We start from the raw sequence: 16,086 nt of genomic DNA on the forward strand, positions 1-16,086 counted from the left end.
TCCTGCTGCCGAACACTTTTCCCCAGATATGTGTGTGGTTTGTTCCTTCATTTTCTGCTGGCCTTTGCTCAGATGCCCCTCTCTGAGGGAAGCCTTCCCTGACCACTCTAAAATGGTCATCCTCCCCACTCCTTATGCCCCTTCTCTTTTTCTTCACACCTTTGGTGACAAAACATGCCCCTGCCCCTTGTTCCCTATCCCCCTGCACGTACAGACTGGAATTCAGGTCCCCTGGGGTTTTGTTCACGGCAGTGCCCAGGCATGGGAAGAAGGGGGGCAGGAATGAATGAATGTGGGGAAGTGGCTGGTCAGTGGCAGAGCTGGGGTTAGCGCTCCTTCTCTTGGTCCCATCTTGGCCCCATCCTGTACTGGAGTCGGGACCTTGAAACTGGAGCAATGCCGCTCGCTGCCTTTGCCCTTTTAGCGGGTGGGATGTAAGCTGGGGCCACAAGGGGGCAGCAGAGATGTGGCAGCCTTCTGCACAGTGGTGAATTGTAGTAGCGATGGCACCGCCCCAGCTCTCCCACCCACGTGTGTCTTGCTATTGTTAGGGTTCGGCTGACTGTCAGCAGCTGGATGAAGCATCTTTGCACCACCTCTCTGACCTTGGTGTCCTGTCGATGGGCCCCTTCATGGCCGTGGTCAGGATTTGGGGAGAAGGGGCCTGGCTCCCTGGGCATCTAGCAGTGCTATTTCACTAGTATTGGTCTATATTATATATATTCTTTATAAGATTTATTCTAGACTGGATATGTTTATGTACTTTTTTTTTTGGTGGTTATTATCTCTAAAATTTACAGTAACCCTAGGGGAGGTAGTCCCTTTGTAGATGAGGAAATAGAGGTTCAGAAGAGTAGCTTGTCTAGGGCCACACAGCCAGGAAATAGGTGAGTCCTTGGCCAGGTGCCTCACACAGGTTTACAGAGCACAGCTCTGTGCCAGGCTGTGTTCCAGGCCTTGGAAATGATTGACAGCCCGGTGGGAGGCAGGTGGTAAATGTCTGGGGATGGATATTTTAAGTTGATGGTCAGGAAGGGCCTCACTGAAAAGTTGTCTGAAGGCCAGAGGAGGTGAGGGAAGAGCCCTGTCGAGTCTGGGTAGAGTGTTCTAGGCAGTGGGAACAGCACATGCAAAGGCCCTAAGCCTCTCCTACAGTCGCAAAACTGCTCTCTGGTTTTCTTATTGCCAGACAGGGTCCATCCCTGGAGCGTTGCCTCCCTGACAGCTCTGGGCAGTGGTTCTAACTCAGAGCAGGTGCTCAGGAAACGGTGCCCCTCTTTCTGCTATTGCTACCTTGATCAGTAACATCTTTATTTCCATGAAGACTGTGAAGGCCACGGGGGCCCTGCCACTGGGCAGTGGCTCTGGGTACTTTCCCCTGGGCTAGGGAAGGCCACAGCATGGCCCCTGCCTCTCCTGCAGCGTGGGCTGTGGCCTTGCCCCTTGTCCTGGTCCTCCCCCGCCGCACCAACTTGTGCTGCAACGAGTTGCTGTTGCCTGGGCCCTGAGTGGGAGTTTGTCTGGGTGGAACTATCATTGCATGTGCCCTAGGCTAGGCTGGGGTGCCTGGTCTGTTCTTGTCGTCTGTCCCTTGTAGGCCACCAGGGCCACATTCCCTGCCTGCAGCCATTGGGGGACCTCAGGCCATTGATCCCCTCACAGGCCTCGCTTCATTCATCCATAGAGTAGAATGTGTTGCCCCCTCCCTGCCCCTTAGCCCGCCTTCTCCCCAGGGATGGGCCTGGGCCTGCGGCCTCCCCTTCTGTGCTCCGCAGCTATCTGCGCTGTCTGATCTCAGTCCTGGGCCTGCCCTCGGTCCCCACGCCAGGCTGCCTCAGGCCTGGGCAGGCATGTGGTGTGTGTGTGTGTGTGTGTGTGTGTGTGTGTGTGAAGCATAGGGCGTGGGAGGTGTGCTTGGGACACACACACACACACACACACACACATATTTTTTTTCCTCATGTCACGTTGGGTCCCCTCACATTTAGGCCCTCAGTCTGGGAGTGGGGTGGGGGTGGGGAACCTCTGTTGCTCTCTGCCTGTAGAGCTTTTTTTGATGGGTAATTGGGGCCTATTTGTTAGATGCCCGCCCCCGCCGCCTTTAAAATTTTTATTAGGATTCACATAACAAAATTAACCATTTAAAAGTGAATAGTTTAGTGGCATTTAGTACATTCACAGCCACCATGTAACCACCACCTCTATCTAGTTGCACAGCTTTCTATCACCCCAAAAGGAGACCAAGTCTCTATTAGTCGACACTCCCTGGGCAACTAACCACCAGCCTGCTTTCTGTCTCCCTGGATTATAAATATGTGACACTTTGTGTCTGGCTCCTTTCACCTAGCAAAACTTTTGTGTTTTTCCACCTAGCGTAACTTTTATTTAACTTTTTATTTTGGAGTAATTATAGAGGCTCAGAAAGCTGTACAAATAGTACAGAGAGATCCTGGGTCTCTCCCCGACCCCCTGGGCCTTTCAGACCTCTCTTGGGATGAAGATGGCTGCTGGGTCCCAGGATTTGGGGGCAGGAAATGGGAAGTGAGGACCGATCCTGCTGCGGTGGCCCTGAGCCGGGGCAGCCTCCGGCCTGGTGGGCCGGGCCCCTGGGTGCTGCCCCGAGGGCCGGGCTTACCTTTGTGAGGGTCAGCCGCTCCTCTTCCCCGGCCTGGGTGCAGTTTTGGGCACAGTACGGCTGCGGCTGGGAGTGCGGCCCTTCTCCTGGCTGCCTCCTCCTGCTGTCCAGCTACCTCTCCCGGCAGCCAGTTGGGGCCCCCGATGGGCTGTCCTCTCCTCCCAGGCCCTGGTGCGGTGCCCAGTTGTGGGGAGGGTAGGATTTCGGCCCTCCCCCAGCAGATGGCAGGCAGGGAGAGGGGCTGGTTGTATTTTAAGCTGTTGAGTGGTACGGAGGCCTGGTCTCTCTGGAGGCGCGGTGCTGCCTTCCTGTGACCACATGAGCTGCGAAGGCATGTGGGCACTGCCCGCTTGGGACGCGGCAACTATTAATATACCTACAGCCACGGGGCAGGCCCTGTGCCCGCCTGGGGCCCTGCTATTCTAGCCCTTTCTGGCACATTCTGAGTGTGCCCCTTCCCTCTCCTACGAGTCCTCTTGGTGGGCCCAGTGCTCCCTCTGGCTGGCCTTGTGGCTCAGGGGTTCACATGGCCTGGCAGAGCTCTCTCTAGTGCAGTGACAACAGGCAGCTTGGCCAGGACTTGGGTGCTGGGCTCTCTTCTACACTTCTCTCCATGACGAGGGTGGGCACCGCAGCCATCAGCTAGATCAGCAGAGGGACTGGGATCTGAACCCAGGCCCACACTCTTCCCTTCGTGGTAGCTCCACGGGACCCAAGGTTTTGGGGCACTGTGCATCTGTTGGGCACTACGCTGGCACTTCATGCACCTTGTCTCACGGGAGCCTCACCCACAAGGTACACCCTTCCTATCTGCCCATGGGCTGAGGCCCAGAGAGAAGTGACTGTGTGGCAGGGCTGGATTCAGTCCTGTGTTCCACCACCTTGTTTCCTGCCCTTCTCACTGTCATTAGAGGGTGTATTGGGGAGCCCCTTTGTTCAGAGTGGGCTACAGCTGCAGGGAACCCACCAGCAGGTGGGTGGCATGATTTTAGAGAGTCTGGCCTGGGCCCTGCCTGCAGTTTCGTGTCCTGCTCCTCTATCCCGTGCTGCCGCTGACTGAGGGCCCACCAGGGGTGAGAAGGGTCCTCAGCACCTGCCACCCAGTGACTGACTTGGGGTCAGACCCAGCCCTGCCTGCCATGGCCCCTGGGATCGGTGAGCCCGCAGGCCCTCACTGCAGCTCCTCCAGCAGTTCGCACCTCCACTGCTCTGACCTGTGTGCAGTGGGTCAGATCCCCCTGGGGCTCAGGGAGAATGAGCGTGCATGCGGGCTGTGTGCTCTGGACTTTGTGGGGCTCAGGGCCTGGACAAGGCTGTTGGGCCGACACTGCAGGAAGACTGTCTGCAAGGTGGCCTTGAACATGGCTTGGGTGGATCTAGTGAGAAATGTGTGGAAAGGGAGATCAGGGAGATGGAGCTGAGGCCTCATTAGCTTAGGCCTGGGAGCTTTCTGGAAACTTCCTGGTTTCCTGACCCTTTCCACACACAGAGAGAGTCTTTCTGCACCAATAACTCCGGAATCTGTCACCTCCCCGGGCACACAAATGCACAAGGGAAATAATCCGAGTGTCTCTTGCAGCTCAGAAGGGGAAATGGATGATCTGTCTTGTGGATTCTCAAAATAGCTGGGATTTCTTCAAGCCCAGTGAACTCTGCTGGCCTGAGCCCGGCGCCTGGGTGTGGGCTCCCCGCTGGCTTGTCACCCTCTGGGGATCTCCCTGTTCCCCAGTGCACTTTGGGGGCTGTGTTCACTGAAAGACTCACTTTTAGGGTAACCCAGTCCCAGGGTCGGCATGTAGACCTGTGCCATGGCTCATGGGGGCACTCAGCCTGGGCAGTTTTATATTTAGCTGGGCAAGGCTGTGGGGCCACTCGGGTTACATCTGCACAGAGGTGACAGTGCCAGGGCAGGCGTGGGCTCCTTTCCAGCACCGCGGCAGAATTTGATCGCGCAGCCTGGCCCAGAGCGTTGCGCGTGGGGAGGTTGGTGGTGGGGGCTGACGGCTGGCAGTTTGGGCTGCTGGCCGCACAGGCAGAGTGGGGCAGCATGGACCTGAGTATGAGCTTGGTGGCCCGGGAGGCCAGCCAGGGCCTTGGCCCTGGCCCCAGCTTTGGCCTCAATGGCTTCCCCCGGCCCGCACCCCCAAAGGTGGCCAAGAAACCTAAAAAGGCCGTTCTTTTCTTTGAGGTGGAGATTCTGGACGCGAAGACACGGGAGAAGCTGTGCTTCTTGGACAAGGTAGGGCCATGGCGCCAGCTGCACTGGGCCAGGGTGCTGGGCCCATGACCACATTCCTTCTGGAGTCTCCTGGTTCAGGGGGAGATGGGAGTGACCTTTCAACCTGTGTCCTGACTCCCCACCCCCTCCTTCTGGGGGGATGCTTGAGGGGTACAGTCCCTGGCCTGCCCCTGCCAGTCGGGGGTAGAGTGGCAGCCCTGGCCCCTGGGTGTGGCCAGGAGCAAGCCTCCTGGTACAGGAGGAGGTGGAGCTGTCTCAGTGGACCTTGCAGGGCTTCCGGGCCTGGGAAGAAGGTGGAGTTGAGACCTGTCCCCTGTGCAGGCAGGGCCGGGGGACGGGGCTTATTCTTTCTCGAAGGAGGTCTGGCCAGGACTGTGGGCCTTCACTCTGGCAGGGAGTCATGGGTGGGGGTAGGGGTGGAGAGGAGAGGCAGAGAAGTAGGCCCAGCTTCCTGTGCTCAAACTGGCCAGCTGGGAGCATCCTGGCTGCCTGGTAAAACTGGCCCTTAGGCCCACTGCTGTCCCCAGCCTGGCACGCCCTTGCTGTTCCTCTCCACCATATGGGCGGGGGCCTGGACCCCAATCTTTCCTGCTCCCATAGCAGCTACCCAGGCCCTTGTTCATCCCCCGTCACCAGCGGGGATCCTGCATCAGAGGTTGGGGCTCCCCGCCATGGGGCTGACTTCCCTGCGGCCTGTGCTTCCCTCAGGTGGAGCCCCATGCCACCATCGCCGAGATCAAGAATCTTTTCACTAAGAGCCGTAAGTCCAGGGCCCAGCCACACTGCCTTCTGCAGCCTGTTTGGGCCGGGGCCTCTGGGTGTGACGCCTCCTGGGAGCCTCTCCCCCTGGTGCCTGCAGCGGCGCCCCCGTGTGGCCATCGGCAGGAATACCATTGCTGGGCTTTAGGAAGGACAACATCCTGCTTCTGCTCATGTTCTTTAGGGCCGTGTCCTGGAGCCACATAGGCCACAGGGGCTTTGTTGGAGGCGGGAGGTGCTGTGGGGTCCCTGGGCCCTGCCAGGCTGTGCACTGTGACGCCCCGCTCTCCCCACAGATCCGCAGTGGTACCCTGCCCGCCAGTCCCTCCGTCTGGACCCTAGTGAGTACAGCCCTCCGCTCGCCATTCCCGGACACCCCAGTGGCAGTGGGGAGGGCCTGGGCAGCCCCTGAGCCCTGGCCTGCCTCTCCACAGAGGGCAAGTCCCTGAAGGATGAGGATATTCTGCAGAAGCTGCCTGTGGGTACCACGGCCACACTTTACTTCCGAGACCTGGGGGCCCAGATCAGCTGGGTGACGGTGAGTCCCAACCCTGCCCAGCCTCCTCACCCATCAGCTACGTTGGGATGACTCAACTGTCCCTGTACTCCCAGGTGTTCCTGACAGAGTACGCGGGGCCCCTTTTCATCTACCTGCTCTTCTACTTCCGGGTGCCCTTCATCTATGGCCACAAATATGACTTCACGTCCAGCCGGCACACGGTGGTGCAGTGAGTGGGCCGGGCTGGAGGGGATGGAGGGGTGTGGGGGGAAGGCCTGTGGACAGGCCTGCGCTGAACTGGCTCCCCCTACCCCAGCCTCGCTTGCATCTGCCACTCATTCCACTACATCAAGCGCCTTCTGGAGACACTCTTCGTGCATCGCTTCTCTCATGGCACCATGCCCTTGCGCAACATCTTCAAGGTGAGGCTCCTGCCTAGCGTCCCAGGCCCATCCACCCGGCCCCACCCCCTCTGACGCCCCTCACCCCACCCACCCAGGCCCCACCCTCCGCCCTGCCAGGCTCCATCCTAGCCCTGCTGCCTTTCAGAACTGCACCTACTACTGGGGCTTCGCTGCGTGGATGGCCTATTACATCAACCACCCTCTCTACACGCCCCCCAGTAAGTGGCTTTGGGGATCCTGCTTCCCCTGTGAGCCACCATCCCCTACTGGGTACCCCTCATGGGCCTCCCTTCTCTGCTTCCTTTTTAGCCTATGGAGCTCAGCAGGTTAAACTGGCACTTGCCATCTTTGTGGTAAGTGGTAAGCAGGCTGGATGGGCGATGGGGCGGAGAAAGTCTGGGGAGTTTTGGGTTCTGAGCTGACCCTGCTCTTGTGACAGATTTGTCAGCTGGGCAATTTCTCCATCCACATGGCCCTGCGGGACCTGCGGCCAGCAGGTGAGTGACATTATCTGGGCGGGGGTTGGGGGGGAGGGGCAGGCAGGCTGGGCCAGGAGGTCTCACTTGCCCTCCCCATCCTGTCATCAGGGTCCAAGACCAGGAAGATCCCCTACCCCACTAAGAACCCCTTCACATGGCTTTTCCTGCTGGTGTCCTGCCCCAACTACACCTATGAGGTGAGGGCATGCCCCGCTCCCCTCCTCTCTCCCTCCTGGGGCTTCAGGTTCCATTTGGAGGGTCCAGTCCTTAGTAGGGGGTTCCCTGGCTCAGCAGCTGCTTTTGCAGTTCAAACTTGGATCATCTGGAGCTGGAGAGACTATGGCCTCTGGGGGTTGGGAGGTGTTAAGGCTGGACTTCTGGGGGTTGGGGGCTGAGGGACAGTTTTGACATGTGTCCCCCCCCCTTGACTGAGGATCCCTCTAGCATTAGAGATTGGTTTCCACTCCCTGCTTGCAAAGTAAGGGTTGGGGGGAAGGTGGCCCACAGCATGGGTGAGGCTGCAGTAGAACAGCTGGCCTGCCCAGGCCTGCCTGCCCTCACCTCTGCCCACTGTTACAGGTGGGGTCCTGGATTGGCTTTGCCATCATGACACAGTGTCTCCCAGGTGAGCCTGCTCCCCTTCCCTCAGCTGGGCCCTGCCGTCCCAGGCCATGCTGCCCTCCCTGACCCCCTTCTCTGCCTTGCAGTGGCCCTCTTCTCCCTGGTGGGCTTCACCCAGATGACTATCTGGGCCAAGGGCAAGCACCGCAGCTACCTGAAGGAATTCCGAGACTACCCACCCCTGCGCATGCCCATCATCCCCTTCCTGCTCTGAGCTGCCCACCCCACTGGCTAGGCTCCGCCAGGCTTTCATCCCCCCACCCCTTGTCCTTTTGGGAGAGAAGTGAGGACCACTGCTCTTCAGCGCATGGAATAAAACCTGCCTGCATAGCCGGACTCAGACTTGTGTGTGTTCTTTTTTTTTGTGGGGGGGGGGGCTGCGGTTTGGGGACCAGCACACCACAGGAAGGACCAGGACTCAGGCTGAGGGTCTGGAGGCTTTTATTTCTCTACTGGTCCACAGGGTGGTGGGCGAGCCCACTACAGGGCCACCTCAGGGGCCACCTCACCGGGCCCCTGGCCTCTGGCCAGGTCTGCCTCCCTCTGCTCTCTCCGCTTCTTCCGCTGGAGCAGCCGCCGCTCCCGCTCATACTCCTTCATGCGCATCACGTAGCTGTGGGCAGAGCATGTTGCTGTCTGCTCAGGTGTGGCCCTCCCTCCCATAGCCCTGAGAAGCCAAGGGGGCTGGAACGTCTGTCCCAGAGCACTCTAGGGAGGCCTTGAGTCGGGGAGACCGGTGTGCCTGTGGTTTAAGTGTGGGGTCTGCCCCCAGCCTCCCTGGTGGATACCAGTGCACCCCCAGGCCTCCCACCTGAAACCATGGCTTGGCTACTCCTCCAGGTGGCCTCAAAGCTGCGTGCCCCACCCAGACTCTTCCCCCTGCCCCCTCTCAATAGGCCCCTTGAGAGCTCTCTTTCGATTAAGGTGGGGCCTGGCTAGAAACTTGAGTTAGTTCACCGTCCTTTGCCTCAGGAGCTGCTGGCTGGGGGTCAGGTGGGAATGGGGGGGAGGGTACAGGTGAGGGTGCAGCTCACTCAAGGTGCTCGCAGTAATCCCAGTCGTGCTGCTCATGCTTGCAGGCCAGGAAGTTGGGGAAGCTGTCACGCTTGCACTTGAGCAGTCGGATGAGGTAATGGGCACAGTAATCCCGCTGCTGGAGCACCAGCTGTGCGTCGTTCATTTCCTGCTGCGTGGCCACCATCTCTGTGGGGAGGGGAGCAGGCAGGGCTCAGCTCAGGCAGGCTTTTCCAAGTGTAACTGCTGGAGGCCCCCTGTCATTTCTTGACTCCAGGGAGACCCAGCAGGCCCACGCTGCAATCAGGAGCCACAGCTCAGGAGTGTCCCCCGTCGATGACATGGCAGCAGATGGCAGGGGATGATGGCCATCTTCTGACAGAGTGTCCTTTCCTAATTCACACAAAGGGAGCCTGGACACTGAAGCCCAGGTAGTAAGGGTCACCTCAGCATCCACGCTGGATCTTCGTCTCCCCATCTCCACCCCTGGGGTCACTCTCCAGACAGCCCCACCCTGCAGAGAAAACTTTTTTCCAGTGCTCCCCTCTGTGGGGCACAACCCGGTGGGCAGCCGGGCTACCAGGGTGACCTGGATCTCAGCTCTGCCTTCTTGTCAGGGAGTGGTCTCTTGGAGCTTCAGCTTCCTCCCCCTAATGACTAACAGTCCCCAGCTCCAGAGTCAACTGTGAGCGTTAAGGAGCTATACTATACATGTAAAGTGTTTAGTGCCTGCCGAACGGAGAGCTGAACTATCCCTTGGGCCTGGGCCCCACGGAACTGGCAGATCCGACCCTGGACCAAATCAACCTTCCGAAGGCCGAATGGGGCCCTTAGAAATTGTGGGCGCACACCCTGTGCTGGTGATCTCCCAGCTCACCTGTCATCTTCGCCCGCTGGCTTCTCTCCCCTCTGCTTCCTAGCCCTGTTTCTGTCTCCCTCAGGCTTAGGTCTTTATCTCCTGCCTCTGCAGCCCCTAGATCCCACCCCCTCCAGCCTCCACACTCCATCGAGCACTGCTCACACACGGCTCTCACCAGTGCGAGACCCCAGGAAAGCGAGCTTCCAACATTTTCCCCTGGCTCCCCCGACCCCCGCCGCACCTTCCCTGCATTTCTACCCATCTCTATGGCGCTGGCTTCCTGAGGTTCTTGCTGAGAGCCTTTGCTCAATTTAACCCATAGCTTCAATTCTCACCCAATAGGCTGATGAGCCCCAGGCCCCGGCTGGTTTCCATGGCAATGTGGCCCCATGAGCACCTGGTGCTCTGGCAATAACCAGTCAACAGTCAGGATTTATGGAGCACCTATTATGTGCTAGGTGTTGGGGATATGTGAGGGAACATAGTAGACAAGGATCTTACCTTTGGAGGGAAGACAGAACAAACAGAGATAGTGTCACAGAATGTTCATAATGCAAAGTATCGGAAAAATAAAGCAAAGGAGAGAGAGGCTGTGTTGGGTGGTGGGTCACAACTTTAGAATGAGGGGTCCCTTAGAAGGTGGCATCTGAAGGTGAGGGAGTGAGTCCCACAGACACCCGTGGAAAGAGCGTTCCCAGTAGCAGAACAAGTGCAAAGGCCTTGAGGTGAGAAGAGGCTTTGGGATGCGCCAGGGACTTTGGCTTGAGCACGTGGTCAGAGCAGGAGGGAGGCACGGGCTTGGTGGGGAGGTCAGGAGTTCTGTTTTGAGGGCTTGTTTGGAGGTTCTAGCAGGAAAGTGCAGCTACTTCTCTACCCTTGACCAAAGAACAGTCCTCTCCTCCATTGAGGAAGGTCATCCTCTTCGACTGAGTGCACAGCTTCCGGGGGGACGCACAGGGAGCGGTCAGGGAGGAAGGAGGCACCTGCCTAGCCAGCCAGATCAGCCGAATTAACCCTGGTGATCAATGGGGTGACATGTTACAGCCAGATCACCCTCAAATCCAGGAGCTGCTTTGGACCTGCTGAGTGCAAGATGCCCGTTAAGTGTGCAGAGATGCCAAGCAGGCAGTGGGTTCCATGAGTCTGGGGTTCAGGGTCAAGGCCCAGCTGGAGATAAAAACTTGGGAGCATTGGCACACAGAAGGCATTTGAAACCAGGAGACTAACAGAGACCCCCAGGGAGTGGGGAATGGACAGTGGAGACAGCCTGCGCCCTGAGGCTCCCCAACATTTAGGAGATGGGGAAGAATCAGTGAAGAAGCCCACAGTGAGGTGGGCCGGACTGCAGGGTCCTGGGAGCCAGGTGAGGAGGGGCTTCCAGGAAGTGGCAGGGATTAGCTGTGCCTGTTGCTGCAGCAGTGGGGTTAGAACTGAGAATGGACAAGGGAGCTCAGCGACAGTGTGTGAGTGAGAAACTTGACAAGAGCTTTTGCAGTGAACTGGGATGGCTGGAAGGGGAGGTGGGCCACGAGGGGATTTTAAAACAGTGAAAGCAACAGCGTATTTTATTCCCATGTTAATGGGAAAATCAATGTTGCAAGAGAGGGAGAATGGTTGGGGCAGCCCTTGGGTACGTGAGAGGATGGGATGGAGGGTACAAGGGGGTTTGTCTGGAGCAGGGTTGGATCATCCGAAGTAACAGGAGAGAAGGCGGAGTCCCAGGGATGCAGGGAGCCATGAGAGCTCTTTTGACAGCTTCTATTTTCTTAATGAGAGGATACAAAGTGACTAGCTTAAAGGGGGTGGGAAGGAGGTGCTGGAGCCTGAGAGAGAAGGTCTCGGGGAGGGAGTGAGAGAGGGAAGGGCCGGGGAATGTATGTAACAGGAAAGCTAGCAGCAGGAAGGGTCAACTGGGGAATCACAAAGGTTGAGTGTTTTTCTCTCATGACATTTAGCTATACAGGGACAGGAGCCAAGGAGAGCTGAGCTTAACTAGGGTTAAGCCAAGCGCGAGAGAAGAGCAGGGGGGTTGTATATACAAAACAGATTATGGGCAAAGCAGGGTGTGAGAGGCAATGGGAAGGATTAACATGCAAGGAGGTGGGTGGATGGATGGACTGCAGGTTCAGTCGGGGCTGAACTACCAGGAGTTGGGCCACTGGAGGAGGCCACCTCCCAATGTAGTCTCAAATCCAGACCTCTGCACACTCCAAGTCATCGCCCACCCAGCAGCCAGCACGAACTTTCTGACAAAACAAATCTGATCGTATTCCTCTACTGCTTACAAACACTGGTCCTCCCCTCTCCTTGGTCTCCGTGTGGTCAACTCTTATTCACCTAAGTTTCGCTTCCAGCCATCGCCTCCTGGAAGCCTGCCTTGATACTCCCAGGTGCCGTCCTCAAGATCTGCCTGGTGTCGCTGTCTCCCCCCAGCGCTGAGAATTCCCTTTAGTCAGTGCCTGCTGCATCGTGGTTCCCAGCCTGGGACCTGGCCCAGGACCGGCGCTCGATATGCTTGTGATATGACTACATAAAAAAAGCAACGTGCAGGACAGTATGTACGGCGCGAACCCCTTGTGTCTTCCTCTGCATACCTAAACATAGCAGTGGCAGAGGGACAATGAACACCTCCCTTCCGTCATGAACCCTCCCACAGCTCCCCACTGACTCGAGGACAAAGGCCAGCTCCGAGCGCCTCGTTAACTCTATATCGCCACTCACGGCCCCGAGTTTTTTACTCCAACCATGTCCTCTGCCCGCTATGTTTCCACACTCAGGCAGGGTCACACGAGTCCTCTGGCGTCCTCTCGGTCGAGGTCAGAGCGGAGCCCAACCCTGGGTACCCCGGGGTTACGGCGCCCGAGTGCCACTCCCGCCGGCCGCGCCTGCGCATTGGCCTCACCGCGCTCCTTGCGCCCTTGGAAGCCGTAGTCGGGCGGGAAGGTGGGCATCCGCAGAGGGTCTGGCTCCCCTGAGGAATCGCTTAGGTAGCGTCGGGCCAAGTGCGCCCCCATGGCTGCTGTCGCCGCAGCTTCCTGCAGCAGCCGAGGTCACCTAGCTCCTACTCGGAAGCACACCCCTTCGCCAGCCACAGCTTCCGGGCTGCGCAGCTGCCTCGAGGATCGTAGAGATGAACGACCTCAGAGGCCTTCGGAATTTCTGGCACCACCTGGTGGCGGGGCGGAGACATCAAGGCGCGGCGCGCCCCCGTGTGGGATCAGGTGAACATCAGTTGTGGGGATCTTCTTGGCTCTGGAAATCTCTGGGCACCCCTGATCTCCGGAGGGAAAAAATTTTTCATATCATATTTTTGAAAAATTGTTTTTCTTTGATAACCTTCTAATTTGTCTTAAAAAAAAAACACCGTGCTCCGTACCAATGATGTATTTAGTGAATATCGAAAGTTTAAATAGTTATTCAAAATAAATATTTTAATTAATTTAATTTAATTTAAATAAGCAAATAAAGTTACTTATAAATAAAACTATAAATCTTAGCGAATTTTTTTCGCAAAAAACAAGTTGCAATTCTAGTATCCCTCTAGTTGCCACTGTAAAGAATTGATATTACATTTCATACGTGTTGCATTAGGGGTAACTTATATACAGATTTAAGAGTATAACACATTGTTTAATACTGCATTAAATATGCAACTGTAATAAATGTGCTAATTTGTTACCGTTTCTGAAATTTTGCATTGGAACACAAAGAGAAGCCATTCAATGGGAGCTTGGCACTGTTGAGAAAGGGTACCTGATTATGCAGCAATAAATTTCATTAGACAAGGTGTTGTGGATTGAATTGTGTCCTGCCTGAAATGTATGTCAAACTCCGAACTCCTGGAACTCCTGAATGTGACTTTATTTGAAAATAAAGTCCTTGCTGATATAATCGAGTTAAGATGAGATCATACTGGATCAGGTAGGTCTTAATCCAATGACCGGTGTCCTTATAAGAAGAGAGAAAGTTGGACACAGACATGCACACAGGGAGGACACCATGTGAGATGAAGGCAGAAATTGGAGTGATGTGACCACAGGCCAAGGAAAGCCTAGGGTCACCAGAGGCTGGAGGAGGTGGGGAACAGAATCTCCCCTGGAGCCTTTGGAGGGAGCATGCTTCTGCTGACACTTTGGTTGCGGATTTCTGGCCTCCAGAACTGTGAGATAATAAATTCCTGTTGTGTTAAGCCATTCAATTTGTAGTTATTTGTTTTGGCAGCCCTAGGAAACGAATATACCACCTTTAGGTGGGCAATCCCAAAATCTGTCTCCAGATGTGTCCTGTCTCCTGAACTGCAGGTGTATGTCTGTGTCCAGCCATTGACCGGGCACCTCCAGGTGGGCTCTCATGCTTCACACGCTGTCTCAGTCCATTTGAGCTGCTACAACAAAATACTGCAGACCGGGTGGCTTATAAACAACAGAAACTTATCTCTCACAAGTCTGGAGGCTAGAAGTTCAAGATCAGGGTGCCAGCACAGTTGGGTTTTGGTGCGATCCCTCTTCCACATTTCAGATGGCTGACTCTTTGCCGTGTCCCCACGTGGAGAAGAGATGAGAAAGCTCCTCGGTGTCCCTTTTATAAGGGCACTCATCTCATCGCGAGGGCTTCACTCTCATGACCTAGTCACCTCCCAAAGACCTACCCCCTAATATCATCACATGGGGGGGGGGTAAAATTTCAACATATGATTTTTTTTGCGGGGAACATAACACCATTTTCCCAGGTGCTCAGGCCCCAAACCTGGGGATAATACTTTATGCTTGTCCTTCTCTCACTTCAGACAGCCAAATCACTGGCAAATGCCTTTGGCTTCACCATTGAAATCTATCAAGAACACGACCCTTCCCACTGCTTCCATGGCCACCAGCCTCATCCAAGGCAACGTAGAATGACTTGCAGAGCTCTCTCCTTGTTCTTGTCTTTCCTGACCGCTCTCTCTCAAAGTGCGCCCATCAAAAGAGAAATCAGATCATGTTATTCCTCTGCTAAAACCCTCCCATGGCTCCCCTTTTCATGTGGAGTAAAAGCTGGACACAGCCTAGAAGTGTCTGACTCAGGAGGTCTGGGTTGTTGGGTCCCAGACTCTGCATTTCTAACAAGTTCTCAGGTGATGGCAATGTTGCTGGTATAGGGATCAGTCTTGGGAGAATCGCTGAGCTAGATTTTCATGTGCCAAAATGGGGAAGTGGCTACAATATATTAAGTGGAAAAAGCAAGCTATAAAGACTAGACCAATGGTGATCGAGACTTCCTTTCCAGGGCTACCTGTGACCTGTCCCCAGGTCATGGCACGTCTTTGTGATTCTTGTGCCCTTTATGATTCCAGGGGGCAGCATTTACATTGTGGTCTTTGTAATGCAGGGCAGAACCTGCACAGCTGTACCAGGCAGCCCTGCCCTATTCTGGATGTCTCCCCTCCTTCTCCCTTTCTCTGTGCTTCAGCTGGGAGGAGACCCAGAGAGGCAAAATAAAGTCCCAGCTCACTCCCCTGTATGACCTTGGGAAGTGACTTCCCTTTTCAGGGAGATTCAGTTTATCCATCTATAAAATGAGATTAGTGACACCTAGTTGCCATCTAACCTGAGATCCATTTGACTCATTTATCTTGTTTACTGTCTTCTCTCCTCTGGAATGTAAGTTGGTGGGACAGGGGATTTTGTCTGTCTTGTTCATTGTTGTACTCCTGTATCTAGAATGGAGCCAGCACACAGTAGGTGCTTAATAAATACTTGTCAAATCAACCTGTGAATAAATGAAAAGGGTAGTTTGGAGGAGTCAGTTAGATGTGTTGACTGAAAAATAATATCGACTAAGTATTTTGTCACCAAAAGGATTTATTTGGGAATAAGAAAGGATTGTAACCCAGAGCACACAGACAAGGCAAGCCACATGCACACTCTGGTCTTTGTGCCAGGATGCAAGTTAATGGAAGGGGACGTTAGGACCATAGAGCTTTCCTATAGAGTTCTTCTTGCAGGATTCTCTCATATAGAGTTCTCGCAATTATACATAGCGCAAGAACTTCCATAAGCCCTAGCTTCTCCCATAGACCTTCCTGACTGATTATGCTTGCTTTAAGTTCCAGTTCACCTTTATCAGATGGTTAGTTGCATTAAAAGAGCTCACTGCCTAGCACCTAGTAGGCACCCAATATATGCTTGCTAATATTACTCTCATCCAGGTAGAACTCTCTAACTAGAAGGCCAATTCCAGAGGGGGCTCCCTCCTGGGTCCGCACGTCACTAGAGGCTGAAGGGGTCTAAGCCAGAATGACTTGGGGTGGGGGGTGGGATGTGGCCTATTCTGTCCTGAGGTCTTTGGACTCAGATGCTTTAGGCTAGCCTGTCCATACTGAGTTGGGGACCTGGAGGAGATGATGTTAGGGTGAGGGTGTTATTAGTCAGCCTGTGTGGGGGTGAGGAGGAAGGGGGTTGGGCCTCAGTTGCCTGTACCTCACAACTTTCCTGTTTTTTTTTTTTCTACAAACCATTTGACAAGGAGATCTTATTTTGTACTCCACCAGTGCTCGCCAGATTCCTTGGTTTACTGCCCACAGCTTCTTCCTTCCTCT

General features: G+C 55.3%; 2 protein-coding genes and 1 long non-coding RNA gene across 3 annotated transcripts in view; 1 reads left to right on the top strand and 2 right to left on the bottom strand.

Moving 5' to 3' along the window:
• Positions 1 to 7,978, top strand: part of TECR (trans-2,3-enoyl-CoA reductase) — a 21,639-nt gene extending 13,661 nt beyond the window's left edge. Inside the window, exons 2-13 of the mRNA XM_006918765.3 lie at positions 4,824 to 4,874; positions 5,583 to 5,634; positions 5,930 to 5,974; positions 6,068 to 6,171; positions 6,246 to 6,361; positions 6,449 to 6,554; positions 6,682 to 6,754; positions 6,846 to 6,889; positions 6,976 to 7,033; positions 7,124 to 7,212; positions 7,595 to 7,640; positions 7,723 to 7,978. Of these exons, the coding sequence (XP_006918827.1) occupies positions 4,824 to 4,874; positions 5,583 to 5,634; positions 5,930 to 5,974; positions 6,068 to 6,171; positions 6,246 to 6,361; positions 6,449 to 6,554; positions 6,682 to 6,754; positions 6,846 to 6,889; positions 6,976 to 7,033; positions 7,124 to 7,212; positions 7,595 to 7,640; positions 7,723 to 7,850 (912 nt within the window). The 3' untranslated portion in view covers positions 7,851 to 7,978. The remainder of the gene's footprint in view (positions 1 to 4,823; positions 4,875 to 5,582; positions 5,635 to 5,929; positions 5,975 to 6,067; positions 6,172 to 6,245; positions 6,362 to 6,448; positions 6,555 to 6,681; positions 6,755 to 6,845; positions 6,890 to 6,975; positions 7,034 to 7,123; positions 7,213 to 7,594; positions 7,641 to 7,722) is intronic.
• Positions 7,979 to 8,060: 82 nt separating this feature from the next.
• On the bottom strand, positions 8,061 to 12,615 carry NDUFB7 (NADH:ubiquinone oxidoreductase subunit B7). The gene is made up of 3 exons (XM_006918764.3): positions 12,412 to 12,615; positions 8,671 to 8,839; positions 8,061 to 8,249 (listed from the first exon to the last, which is right to left on the bottom strand). Exons 1-3 carry the CDS (start codon positions 12,521 to 12,523, stop codon positions 8,117 to 8,119), a joined length of 414 nt encoding a protein of 137 aa, XP_006918826.1. The 5' UTR covers positions 12,524 to 12,615; the 3' UTR covers positions 8,061 to 8,116.
• Positions 9,942 to 12,401, bottom strand: LOC112485381. The gene is made up of 2 exons (XR_003048411.1): positions 12,178 to 12,401; positions 9,942 to 12,035 (listed from the first exon to the last, which is right to left on the bottom strand). It is a non-coding gene; the product is annotated as an uncharacterized LOC112485381 (long non-coding RNA).
• Positions 12,616 to 16,086: the final 3,471 nt, after the last annotated feature.

This window comes from Pteropus alecto, unplaced genomic scaffold, assembly GCF_000325575.1.
Source record: "Pteropus alecto unplaced genomic scaffold, ASM32557v1 scaffold388, whole genome shotgun sequence".
In the NCBI taxonomy this organism is placed as follows: Eukaryota; Metazoa; Chordata; class Mammalia; order Chiroptera; family Pteropodidae; genus Pteropus; species Pteropus alecto.